This window comes from Puntigrus tetrazona, chromosome 19 (genome assembly GCF_018831695.1).
Source record: "Puntigrus tetrazona isolate hp1 chromosome 19, ASM1883169v1, whole genome shotgun sequence".
NCBI classification, from domain to species: Eukaryota; Metazoa; Chordata; class Actinopteri; order Cypriniformes; family Cyprinidae; genus Puntigrus; species Puntigrus tetrazona.
In genome coordinates, this window is record NC_056717.1 from 16,790,760 (window position 1) to 16,803,795 (window position 13,036).

Consider the following 13,036-nt stretch of genomic DNA (forward strand, 5'->3'; position numbering starts at 1 on the left):
TTTCATCTTTCAAAAGTGTACAAATCTAATTTGAAAATGGCATGATGTAAATTCAATCAAACGATGACTGACTTGGCTCTTTTTGAGCTTTGTTATTATAGCATTGAACTTCTGCAAAACTCTCTGCCGCACTAGGTCACAGTAATACATCATCAACAAGGCACAATGAGGGTCCCAGAAATTATCTATAGAGCCCTGTGCTTTTTCCCCAAGGTGCCTTTATTTCCGCCACCTAATTTGAGAAACTGCCGCTGACGTTGCTCTGTCATAAATTCAGACCCCATTGAAATAAGCACGCCTGCTACATTACTATGCAGCAACCCGACTTTCTGTTGTAGCCTTGTGACTAAGGCTGCTGACTTCATTCTTTGGTCTCCCTGATACACAATGAGCTTCCGAATCAAAGCGATGAATGATGAACCAGTGCCTTTTTACAGGAGATACTTCGCTTCACGGTCACTGACTTTTTGTACATTTTATCTTTACTGTTGCTATGCAACAAACTCTAGGTAACAAGAATCATTTTGTCGAACAGGCCATTAAACTGCACGAATGACGAGGAATGTCCAAATTATGAATAATTAGACCAAGCAGTAAAGAAAACAGAAGAATGCGTGAGCTGACGGACGGGTCACCCACATGACATATAACTGACAACTCCGTCTGTATCTCACATAGTCTGGGCTGGACTTCGTTTTAATGACATCTTTTCATTCAGACCAGCTTGGGCCGGTTTTTTATCTGAAGAATAGAGCGCGATGATATGTTAGGATGTCACTGCGCCACAGGCAATTTATGATATGGCACAGCTAGGAGTTGTCTTGTGTGTATGTGCACAAAATGACCGTATCTTTGTCCCTCGAGACGATGTCCACACCCACTGCCTGACCCATACTGACCCTTTAATCAATTTAGCCCCATTTCCTGATGCCAGCGGCCCTAAGAGATTGAGTTATTATACAGAGTGCTGGTTAGAAAGTATTAGACGGAGAAAAAAGAAACCAAAGAGAGATGGAGACAGCCAGAGAATGAGAAATGGCATATAAATCAGTTCTTATTTCGGTAGACGTGGTCACTCGTTGTTGACATTTCATTAATTGCTATCCACACCGCTGTGTGCAACCTAAAAATACACGACATATAAAAATATATGCATCTTCCTCTCCAAAACCCCCCTCCGTTAACCTTCACCCATATCAAAAGCATAGTTCTGAGTTTACGGTGTACCATTAAGCTTTATTAAAACCACAGGTGATGTTAGTAGCACGTAGATTTAATAGTTGCAATTTTCTACAAGCATTTGTTTAAACGTCTAACGATACCCTTAAGTAAGTGTTCTCATGCAAACAGACACTCGAGGGGCTGCTAAAACACTCGTGTGTGTGCTGTCATGAAGAAATGGGATAAAAAGAACACTGGTGTCAGGAATCTTTGCTGCAGTGCTGGTGTATAGCGAGGGATAATCTGATCCGGCCCTCGGTAAGCGTTTCTTATACGGACAGCACTCCTCAGCAGAAGCACCAGCAGAGCCTACTGCTTGTTCAAAGCCTCATGGGCGCATTTTTTTTTTCCTTGACCTGCAACCTGAGGCTTATTTGCCTAGATTTTGCTTCGTAGTTATAATTCTGTGATCATTTAGTCATAGTCATTTAGTCTTAATGTTGTTCCAAACCGAAGAACCTTTCAGCTCTTAAAAGAACCGTAAAGAAAAGGTTCCATCGATCCCGCTCTGCGGAACTCAAAGGTAATTCATATAAACTTCTCATTTTATATCCATTCAGCGTTTTTCATTTGGACCCAATCGACTTCTACTGTATTCACAAACACAGTTTTCCAAAACTGTGTATCGCAGATAAAATAAAGTCATGTAACTTTTGGAATAAGTACATTCCTATGCTTTTAACAATTTGAAAACCTTGTGGAATTGGTTTGTCAATATTAGTTCTTTTCAGGTTAATTCTCTTTGCTTGTTTTTGACAGCTTGTTCTTTGGGGGATGAGAACCTACACAATGCTTTTATGTGCCTTTTGCTGCGGTCTGCATTCTGGATTCTGTTCTTTCGGGTCATTACGTGTTATGATGTGTGACTCTAATGGGGTTAGTTGCTATTGGGAAGGAGAAACATAGAGCAGTCATTTCCCATGAGACTCCTCTAGTACGCGGGCACACTGATGAGAGAGAAAGAGAGAGAGACATCTGCTCACACATTTCCTACATCCCATGTGCATTAAAAGCACAGATATTCTCTAAATAAACTAAGCTTGCAAAATTTAGTTCAAACCTCCCTGGTGCGCGTTCACATTACCTGTGCTGTTGCAAAGCTGTTTATCGTGTGTATTTTTATGCAAATGTAAATGCAAATATATAGATTTGAGTGGCTTCAGTGATTGGAATAAATCTCCATCCCTCCTGATTGGAGAGAGGTTTTCATACAATGACTGATGATTAAGTCAGCTATCAGACATAGACTGCCAAGCCAAGCCAAAAAAACGAAGAAAAAAGCCTTTTTCTTTTCCAATGTGAAGACTGGCTAAATATGACACAAAGAATTTACATTTGGCAAGTTAGTCAAATGATCCTATGACAGCAAAAATTTGCATACTCAAAAAACCGAGGCTTGTATAACTGCACTTGTAAAGCATGCTGTATATTTACACGAACATATGTTTAGGAAATGTGCACAATCTCACACAAATATATTTTTTCACATAAACAGGACTCATGCCCATGTTGGTATGTTACATTTTGTCCATTAAATGCGATGCAAAAAGTGTAGAATTTTATCCTGATCGGATCCTTAAAGTTTAGTCATTGTAGTCAAGTTTATTTGACTTGAACTTAGTAGTAATTTAGCACTTTGAAGGTAAATTTAGATGTTACTACATTAACGATTTTGTTGTTTAAGCATTATAAACTGTGTTTTACAGTGTCATCCTCACAAAGCTACTTTGAACATATTGAACATACGGAGATAACAAGTCAAAATGGTGATCTCAGCTTCAATTTAAAACTTCAACAGGACCTTCATCCTCATCGAGAGACAAAAGCGAAGGAGCACCGGTCGGGCTTGCGCCACTTCTAAAATTCATGGAGCCGTAGAGTCTGGCTTGGTGCTTGGAGTAAGCAAATGCTTGTCTCCTGATCATCTCCCCTTTATACATGGAGATCATCAACAGGGTTGACAGTACCACACCACCGAGTGTGAGGAGGCACAGTCCTGCAATCACACACCTGTCCAGGTGAGCACCCACCCGGGCGTTCTCTCTCTCCAACCGCTCCATCTCCCGGGCAGAAACGGTATCGGGATTTACTTTGACGTCACGTGGGACCGTGTAGGAGATGACAACCAAGGAAATCCCAGTAACTAGAAAGGTAACAGCACCTATAAATCCATAATCCACCGACTTTTCCGATGAATCCACCATGAAATCGTCAACAGACAGCAGGGAGCACTCTGGGCCGCCTTCTTGGAGATCTTTGGAAGAATTCCAACTGAAGTTATCATAGTTGGTCTCCTCTGCTAACAACTGACCGTCTTTGTGGTCAGTAAAGTCAGCCACACCGGGAAAAGCTGTTTCGTACTGCTCATCGTAACATACCTCAACTTCTTCGTCAAATCCCCATTCATTGAGTTTGCAGAGTCGTCCAATTGGCAGCGTCGCTGTCCATGGTTCTGAAAGCCTGTTCGCCTCATTAACATTCTCCTCCAGATATGCCTGGCAGCACTCTTCATTGGAAAGGGCCCTTTCATCTGCACACACTGAATGATGACTTTGCTGGTGTTTTAGGGACCATTCAAGGTGATCGGTCTGGACAGCGTCTTGACCACAAAAGAGGACTTTAAGATCTGCCATTTGAACTTCTATTCATATGATCGTCTCATAGCATGCTGGCTGTAGCATCCCTGCAGTATGACGAGGAAGACAGCAATCTATAACAGGCAATGAAACCATTTCATTTAAAAATATTTGGAAGAAAAAAATGTCAAAATGTTAATGCCAAAACTATCAGGTTTCATTGTTTACTTTTATATATAACATCTATAGCAGAGAGAGAGAGAGAGAGAGAGAGAGAGAGAGAGAGAGAGAGAGAGAGAGAGAGAGAGAGAGAGAGAAATATCTGACCAGATGGAAGAGGTTGCAACACGTTTCAGTGTAGTTATATTGTACAGAAAAAGATATAGATGAAAAGATGTATAGGTTAGATTTTGCACAACGCTATCCGTTATGTTTTATACGTTTTTTATAATACATTTACGCACGATATTTGAAATGTCAAAATGTTTGACAGCACTGATTATACTTGACATTTACATTGTTTACAAATACGTTAAACGGTACATTTCTAAACTACTTTAATTCGAGGCAGCAAATAATGCGTATTAATATTACATTAAAGTTACATTAGAGATTCCGCTTCAGGATTCGGCGTAAAAATTGATCGGCGATATTGACAAAATTGAAGTAGAGGAAATATTTTCAGCTAAAGGGTGAATAATTACTTTTGATTATCGTCATTAGGATTTAGTGACATTTTCTTTACCGCGATGTTCCTAAAAGTGCGTTTTAACCAATCAGCGATACTTGCCATTATTAATCTCAAGGGCTAAACGCCTAAACACCAGCACCGAGCAGAACAGTGAAGCGTTTCCTGGTTTTCAGCCTCAAAAAAAGTAGTCAGCATGAAAAGCACTCGGAAAAAGATGTTGCCTGTGTTATGTCTCAGCTGTTTTGCCGTCTTTTTGTCACCTTAAACTTACAGAAAATAAAGGCATCGCCTACCTTCTCGAAAGCAGCGCCTCGCTGGCATTCCTGCAGGGCTCGCGCTCCGTTAATTAAGCGAAGCTCGTTCCGTTCCACCCGCGCGCCGCGCTCAGGTCGCCTCGACGCTCCGCGAGCCTCTAAGACGAGCAGCTCAGACGAGGAGAGACGAGGAGGAGAGGTGGAGAGGAGGGAAGAGAAGAGAGGGAGGTTTACTAGTGTCGGGGGGGAAATGAAGTCTGATCAAACACTTTCACGCTGTTCTCCTCGTCAAATTTATGTGTGCGACGCGCCCTATACAGATTGCGTGCCCAAGCTGTGTCCTAAATTAATTATCCCAGAAATAAACATCATTAATACATTCCTGAAAAATACAATTTAGAGTCTTTTATTGCTTTTTCATGACACATCAATAAGACCTATACCTTAAGATTGAGTCTTCGTGCAAAAAAACCCTGCACGCATTATAGAGACCGGGGCTAGTTGTCACGCATTTTATGCTCAATGTTTCTTATGAATATTTTTTATTGTCAATTCCTGGCGCAGACCTTAAAGCATTGACTTTAAAAAGTTGTTTCCAATGTTATTGCCAAAAACGATTCTTAAAATCTGCAGATTAGAGAACTCACTTTTTACACAGAATATATATTTTTGGTTTGTTGTACTCTTTTTGTATAGATGCGAGACTTTTTGTCGTGGTCCAGAAAAGTCCATTTCAACCATTTTGGCATATAGAGGGTCATGTTGTCACGGTACGTGGGGTACGTTGTTAACAAAGGAACCAGATATAACAGATTTTAAGATAAATTAGTTGATTTCATTCAAGCCATAAAAAAATACTAATACCATTTAATCAATGTAAATACATTAATTTATAACGAAACCATTTCATGGCAAAAATAGGGGAAGTAGCTCTTTAAGGCAACAACTGCAGGATGCCACTTTTTACAGTGCATTACAAAACACAAAACAATTAAAGAACAACGATGTGACATCCAGAGGCAACGTCAAAAATAACATACATGAACGCCTATGCATTATATACGCACTTTATGACAGTTCATCAGAATGGCTGTGGTGAATTGCGATAAGTCATGTATTTTTTTCTGAACAAGCACATGACTTCAGAAGCCCGTGATGACCCTTGCTGTTCACTGACATGATGCCAGCCAGTGTAGCGTATGTTTAGGTGGCCATAGGTCATAATCAGAGCGCGCCTCGCTGATTTCTCAGCGAAAGCTCAACGTGTACTAATGCAACATTCTGCAAGCGCACTGAATTAAACAAGACTGGTGACATCAGCTGGTTAAAACACATGAAAGACACCGCCGCGCTCTAGAGGCTGGAACATTACTAGAGCGTAAACTGTGAAATTGACATTTATGAGAATTTGCCCCCTGTGTGTTCAGATCTTAGGTCTCTCTCTACCATGGGCTACACATTGCATTAAGATGACTCGAGAAAGGAGCAGCAAGCGCACTGAGATGTCTCCATAAGTGACAGCTGAGATGGCCTCCGTTCAAAATCAGCCATGAGAGCTGCAATGCTCACAGTTCAGTCGACAAAGCGTGAACATCGTAGAACAGCGTGCTATTGTTCGCGCACACAAGCGGGCATTACAGCAAGAGCTTCATCTCGCGTTTTCGACAACCGTGATCACATGAACACCCAGAGAAGAAAAACGAAACAAACTTTTGCGTGGAGAAATTCAGTGCTACATCACATGGACGCTCTGCGGCGAATGGGTGTCAAACAGCTGATAAAAACATCACTGTAACTTCATTTGGTCGACTGCACCTTGAAAAAGTGAAAAGTGATGCGTTTGGTAAAACCATTAAACCAATGCTTCAGGCTAAAATGTGAGTGCATTATCCATATTGACTCTTCATCCAGTGGAAATACTTACGTCAAAAACCAGAAGCATATTGTTCAGAGCTGTTTAGGCTGTTACTGCTTGTTTTTCATGGCAGCATTAGCTGGAAGCTACAATTTGAAGCTAAAAATGTATTTAACGTCCTAAGCCTTTTACTTCACAGGACATTAAATGATGGACTGGAGTCGTGATGTTTTTATCAGCTGTTCGGACTCTCATTCTGACGGCACCCATTCGTTGCAGAGGATCCATTTGTGAGAAAGTGAGGGAACTGTACACAAAATTGGCAAACAATGCAACCGTATTAATGTCCCAGTGCATACTGGGAGCATGGCCAGAAAATTTTCAGCGTGAATTATGATTGTTCATAAAGGAAAAGCAGCATTAATTGCTGAAAGCTTGCAAGCGATCCAAGAAAACTTTTTAAGGGGGGAGGGGGTTATAGTTCAGATTATTTATTTGATCTAAGAATAATCATTTTACAGAACATCGACAAAAACATGTTTGCCATCTGCGCACAGTATGAAACGTGGAATTGTCTCTCAGAATATGAAACTTATCATACGCTTGACACTTTTCAACCAGACAGAGAATTTTATATCTAGCAGCTACTGTCAGTTACATCGTATTTGAGAGCATAAACCTAAGGATTGTTTGGAACTTGTAAGAGTAAGATGTGACACTTTATTTCCCACTGCGTTGTGTGTTTTGTTTATCTGCCGGCGTCTGATGTGGCATTTCTGCTGATGGATCTTTTCTGTAATAGGGCCTGTAACGGAGCACGGCTAAGAATAGCTATGGAGGAGCCAGCGTGAGACATTTAAGACTGCAGCCCTTCTGTTCGTAAGGGACATACGCACAAAAGCGACCTTTAGTCTCTGGAAAGTTTTGACATCACCAGATACGTGTGTGTGTGTGTGTGTGTGTGTGTGTGTCTCTCACCATGGGAAGACACACGCTGGAGGTTTTCAGAAAGATATTGTGGGCATGCCCTGATTTTTTTGTTTCTGAAAAATATTTGTTATGACGGATTTGAGACTGATAAGACAAGACACATTCACTGTAGGCCTACCCTAACCCAAAGAGCCACGAGTAGTCTGAAGTACGCTACATGCATCGCTAATAGTTTTGTACAGTGCGCATATTTATTTATGCAGAATAGGTTCTTATGCAAAAGTTCTCCTACAGGTGCAGGCTCATTAAAATTAGTTCTTGTTCTAGAATCCTTTGCAATTTTCTAAATGAAGTAGCGGGTTTGCTTGGGAAGTAACATAAAATGTGCCCAAACCATGTCCATGAGGGTTTTCTGTAAGATTTGCTCAGTCAGATTTTGTCAGAGAGCATGTGCAGAATAATTTTCGAGTAATGAAAAGTTACATTTTCAGTATATACATAAAGCACTGTTTTTTTCACACCTATCATTATATATGGTTTTGTATCATTCCCATTTTATTTATTATTATGCAAAAATTACCTAGTTATTTAATTTCGGTAACATTTTATTTTACAGTGCCCTTGTTACACGTTTCATGTAGCCTACTAACTATAATAATAATAATAATAATGCATAATTGCATGCAAGTAACCGGAAAACAAACCCTAATCCTAACTCTAACAAGATAGTAGCTGATTAATATTACTCAGTACATAAATGTATAAATACACTGCAACAAGAATACCTTAAAATAAAGTGCAACCTTAATTTCTAATAATATACAGTATACTTTACTCATAGGCCACTAGGAGGAGTATGTTATCTTTTCATGTATATGTGCATAGCTCTAAAAAATGCTGGGTAATTTTTTTAATATAAAATGCTAGGTTCAATCTATTTGGTAATTTGAATGGGTTGTTTTTAATATTTTTACACAGGTGTTTTTTTTTAGGCTCAACTTGTTGGGTTCAACTTGTCTGACAATTTTATTGCATATATATAATTTTAATTTATTTTATTTATTGCATATATAATTTTTTTTTTTTTTTACCCAGGTGCTGGGTCGTTTTTAATGTTGGGTTATCTTATATACCCAACCACTGGGTTAAGCTTGTTTCTGACAAAACAACCCAGCTGTTAGTTTCAATCAGAGTGTGGGCTTTTTGCGTCCTCTACAGGACAGAGCGGTTCTCAGTGCCATCAAGATCGAGATAGAAGTTTGTATACATTTTATGCAATTCAGTCTTTACTGTTTTGTAAATTATATTGTTTTTTACGCGACGCAACATAAGGACGAGATACGGAACACTTTTTGCCTTGCGTCACGCAACATGGATTTTATAGTACTGAGTTTAATATAATTTAATCTTAAAATATGTTTGCAAAAGAGTTTAAAAGTAATATTGCAAACTATGCTATATTCGCCCAAATAAATATAACTTGTTGTGTATTTTGTCCATGTGTTGTTTAATATCTGATTATTGCTATTGCCTCTAGCATTTCTGCGTGTGATTTTTATTTTACATTTTACATTTCTATTTTAAGCTAGCAGTTAGTCGATTTAAGAAAAAACTAACAAACAAAAAAACATTTAAACAAAATAACCAAAGCATGTGTTCTGTCCGGTATTTACCCAGTGCTGGGTTGCCAAATAACCCCACACAAACACACACACACACACACACATTAAAGCACACATTTAATGACTGTTGTGGGTCCATTCAAGTGGATGCAGCACATAGTTTAAATTGAACCAACTACACATTTTTTTATGTCAGGTACAGTGTATTATAATATGTATAATGAGACATATTATATTCGGTTTGAAAGTTCAGTTAGTTTAAATTTCCATTTTAGTGCGAGCGTTTGGATTTATTGTGCGAAGTTTTCAGAACGAACACGAACACAGTCTGCTCTGTTGCTCGAGCGTTTGTTCATTATGTGCATCCCCAGCTCAATAACATAAACTTTAGTTAGACGACGATAAGGTAGGCTACATGATCATCAAGTGCATTTCTTGTTGCTTTAGCTTGGTGTGCAAAGGTTTGGTTATGAGGCTGCGGAGCGGTTCTTTTATTTTACAAGCCCTCAGGGTTTCCCTTAGAAAGGAAAAGGGTTGAAACAGAGAGTGCTGTTAATGCCTGGCCTTGAGTCATGACTCTGGCGGGACTCTGCAAGACCATACAGCCACTGGCTCTCTGCTTTTGTCTTCGCTTATTTCTCTAGGAAATGGCCCTTAAAAAAGCCTTTAACTCCAGCACCTACTCGATACACTCGGACCGGTTTTACAACCCAGCCGACGGCTGCTGAATTATAGGAACAGTAACATATTCGGCTATGGGAGTAAAGCAGCAATGTAATAAGAACGTGAATTTGGAATAAGTGCGATAATATAATTTAAAATTCAATATTTAGTATTATGTATTTCTAACTGAAACTTTAACATTAAAACAGCAGTAATTGGATCATCAAGATCATCTCTGGAAGGTAAATAGAAAATATGCTCACTTGAAGAAAATATTGCCAGAACTATCAGACGACTTTACAAACTACCAATCATGATCAAAAAAGGCAAATAAGGGTATGGGAGGGAAATAATTCAGATAATAAATACATACAGTAGGTAGGACTGTGTAATTAAAAGACACAATATAATTTATACTATCAGTTATAATTTTTTCCCTCTCTCCTTTTTATGCATCGCACCATATACTAATCTAGTTTACGCCTAAACTATGCTTACTCTGAATATTGTTGACTCTTATGACAAACTGCTTATGGTATCCCTCATTTGTAAATCACTTTAGATAAAAGCATTTAAAGATAACACAGACATTTTACCCACTGAGTACCCGAGAGAGCAATCTGAATTGTTCATTTTAAGATGTACATTTTGGCAAGAGCTTTTTGTGAATTTTAAGCATTTTGCAAGCTCAACACCTAGAGTTTACACACACTTTAAAATCGATTGCTGCTTCTCAGTGTTATCAAATAGAAAGGGGTATTTTGAAATTAGAAAACAAAAATCTACAGAAAACATAACATAATTCCTCAAATCCTGTCGTTCTCATTCCAATATGATGTCACTTCCTGGATTATGTCACAATATCATTAAGGAGATGACAAACGAGAAAAGTGAGGTATTATTTATTTTTTTAAGAAATGAATTCAGCATTCCCTTATGCGTATGTTTCTTTTTTAAACATTTTTATTACGAAACAGAAAGCAATTTCTTGATTCACTGGCAGTTTGTCACGTTAGATGAGCGTGACGCCCAGTGGCTCTAATCAAAGTGTTAAAATAATTTTTGGAATTACTTCCACTTTCACTAATTGTTGCAAAAACCTCATATGATTTTTAAATCATTAAATCACGAGTTTATAAAGTATATATATGACGTATAGCTGAACAGAAGCATTAAAACAAAGTATTTTGTGAAATATGACATAAATTATGTTTTCTTTTTTTTTTTTGCAATAATGTGTTTAGCACATCTGCATAAACGTGTGCGGTCTGATTCATTGGCTGTTCCTTCCTTTGACACAAGGTAGCAGCAAAGCACAAAAGTGGAGCCCGACGTCTCCATCCAAGCGCATTATGCTGCTTTGTCAAACACTAAACATCATTTGCATTGTAAGTAGTCTTCACTTCACACATTTTACCAGAGAGACGTAGTTTTAATCCGCATAGCACTGGTCAGTCCGTGATAGCAAATATCAATTCATTTATTTATCTCAAGCTGTTTTTTGATGAAAGATCTAAGAACACAGATCAATCGGTTTTTTACATAATTGCGACATTGTCCCAGTGGTGCCCCTCCACCAGCTAATTGGGTTGTGAACTCCTCTCTCGGTTTCCCTTGGAAACAGACCCCTAAATAAATGCTGAAGTGGCTTGGCACGATAAGGTCTCTTCTGTCTGTATGCCATAACCACAGTTGGTGAGGAGGAGAGCTTTTCTCATGTTCATAATAGAGCAACTGTGCTGTCCCACATGAGTCAATTACTCTTATAAGGATTTAAAGAAACCTTGCGTGGCTGTTAAAATAGCTGCCAAATGTTGCTGAGTTAAAAAAAATATATATATAAAAAAAGAGGGGAAAAAAAGGAATTGTCACAGGCACGTCACGGTATGTTACATAAGCTAATGTTGTTATTTTAACTATTTGTTCTCTGAGACAATGCACTGAGGGACGACAACGACGTGGAAAGGATAATAACGCTCGATTTATTGGTTCAAATTTGCCATGCAGACTTTTGCTCTCACATGCACCTGCTAATAATTCAGTGAAGTCACATGATTAAATTTCAAGGGTCAAATTAAAGACAGTGACCTACGGCTCAGAGAAGTTTCGAGCATTAACACCGTCATTCTTGTGTCACCTGGAAACAGTTCCTACCTGAGCCAGATGAAAAGATCTCTTGGTCGGCATAACACAGGCCGAGCTATTTCCTTTCCAACAGAGTGCGCCTAAAATGAAATGAATTGAGGTTTTGACCAAAGAGGAGACGGTTTTCTTCTATGAACTCTGGTCAAAATGTCCTGGTTTGTTGTACCAAGATTTTACTTTTATGTGAATGCCGTTTGATCCGTGACAAGTAAAGGCGGTTGCCTCCTCAGGCCTTTTTACTTTCAATTTAACTATCCTTTCTTAGCATTTACGGATGCATTAATCTTCATAACGTTAAAAAGAAGCTGAGAAATCAATACTCAAAAGCTTAAGCATTTAAGTTAAGTCTCCATTAGCCTATTAAATATTTATTTAAAAATGCCTGGAAAACATAAACATGCATTATAGCGAATTAAATAAAATGCGTGTAGGAATCAGACGTTGGTAAATTTCACAGCATGTGAAAAAATATGACAGTTTAAGCACCAAAAGCATTAGACTTTTTTGAAAGTTGTACATTGGAACGCCTATAAGGCCGTTAAAATAAAGGCGCTTCACGATGCCATAGAATAACATTTTTACCTAAATGGATTCATAAAGGACTTTTAACATCTAAAGAACCTTTAAAAAAGATTTTTGTGGCGAAAAAAAGCTTCTTCGGCTTATAAGAAGTTAAGAAAGAAATGGCTCTCTCAAGGGCCTTTGACTGAATGGTTCTTTCTGAAACCATGGTTCTTCCGTGGCATCGCTGTGAAGAACCTTAACCACTTTTATTTTTTAAGAGTGTAGTTAGGTTATATAAATCATCTGTAATATTTTGTGTTTACTAAATAGACGCTTGCAATGCTGCGTTAAAGTAACCACAGCAACACGGGCTCGAGCATTCTTTTCTTTTTATTTATTTATTTATTTATATTTTTTACAAAATAGTAGCTTATACGCTTATTTAACTAAGATGTAGGCTATTATATAAAAAAAATGTAAACGTATCTGTATTTAGTCTGATAGATCTGATGGATTTAAATATTATCTTTTAATCAAAACGTGTGTGACACATTTCAGTGCCACATGGTATTAAT

General features: G+C 38.4%; 1 protein-coding gene across 2 annotated transcripts; it reads right to left on the reverse strand.

Annotated features, from left to right (window-relative positions):
• Positions 1-2,489: 2,489 nt before the first annotated feature.
• Positions 2,490-5,761, reverse strand: LOC122323461 (transmembrane protein 74). 2 transcript variants are annotated; one of them, XM_043217301.1, is made up of 2 exons: positions 4,782-5,761; positions 2,490-3,904 (listed from the first exon to the last, which is right to left on the reverse strand). In XM_043217301.1, the coding sequence occupies exon 2, from the start codon at positions 3,852-3,854 to the stop codon at positions 3,000-3,002; it is 855 nt and encodes a 284-aa protein (XP_043073236.1). In that variant the 5' UTR covers positions 3,855-3,904; positions 4,782-5,761; the 3' UTR covers positions 2,490-2,999. The 2 variants fall into 2 exon arrangements, with proteins under 2 accessions (XP_043073236.1, XP_043073235.1); XM_043217300.1 differs by having other exon boundaries at positions 2,490-3,931; positions 4,782-5,758.
• Between the last annotated feature and the right edge of the window lie 7,275 nt (positions 5,762-13,036).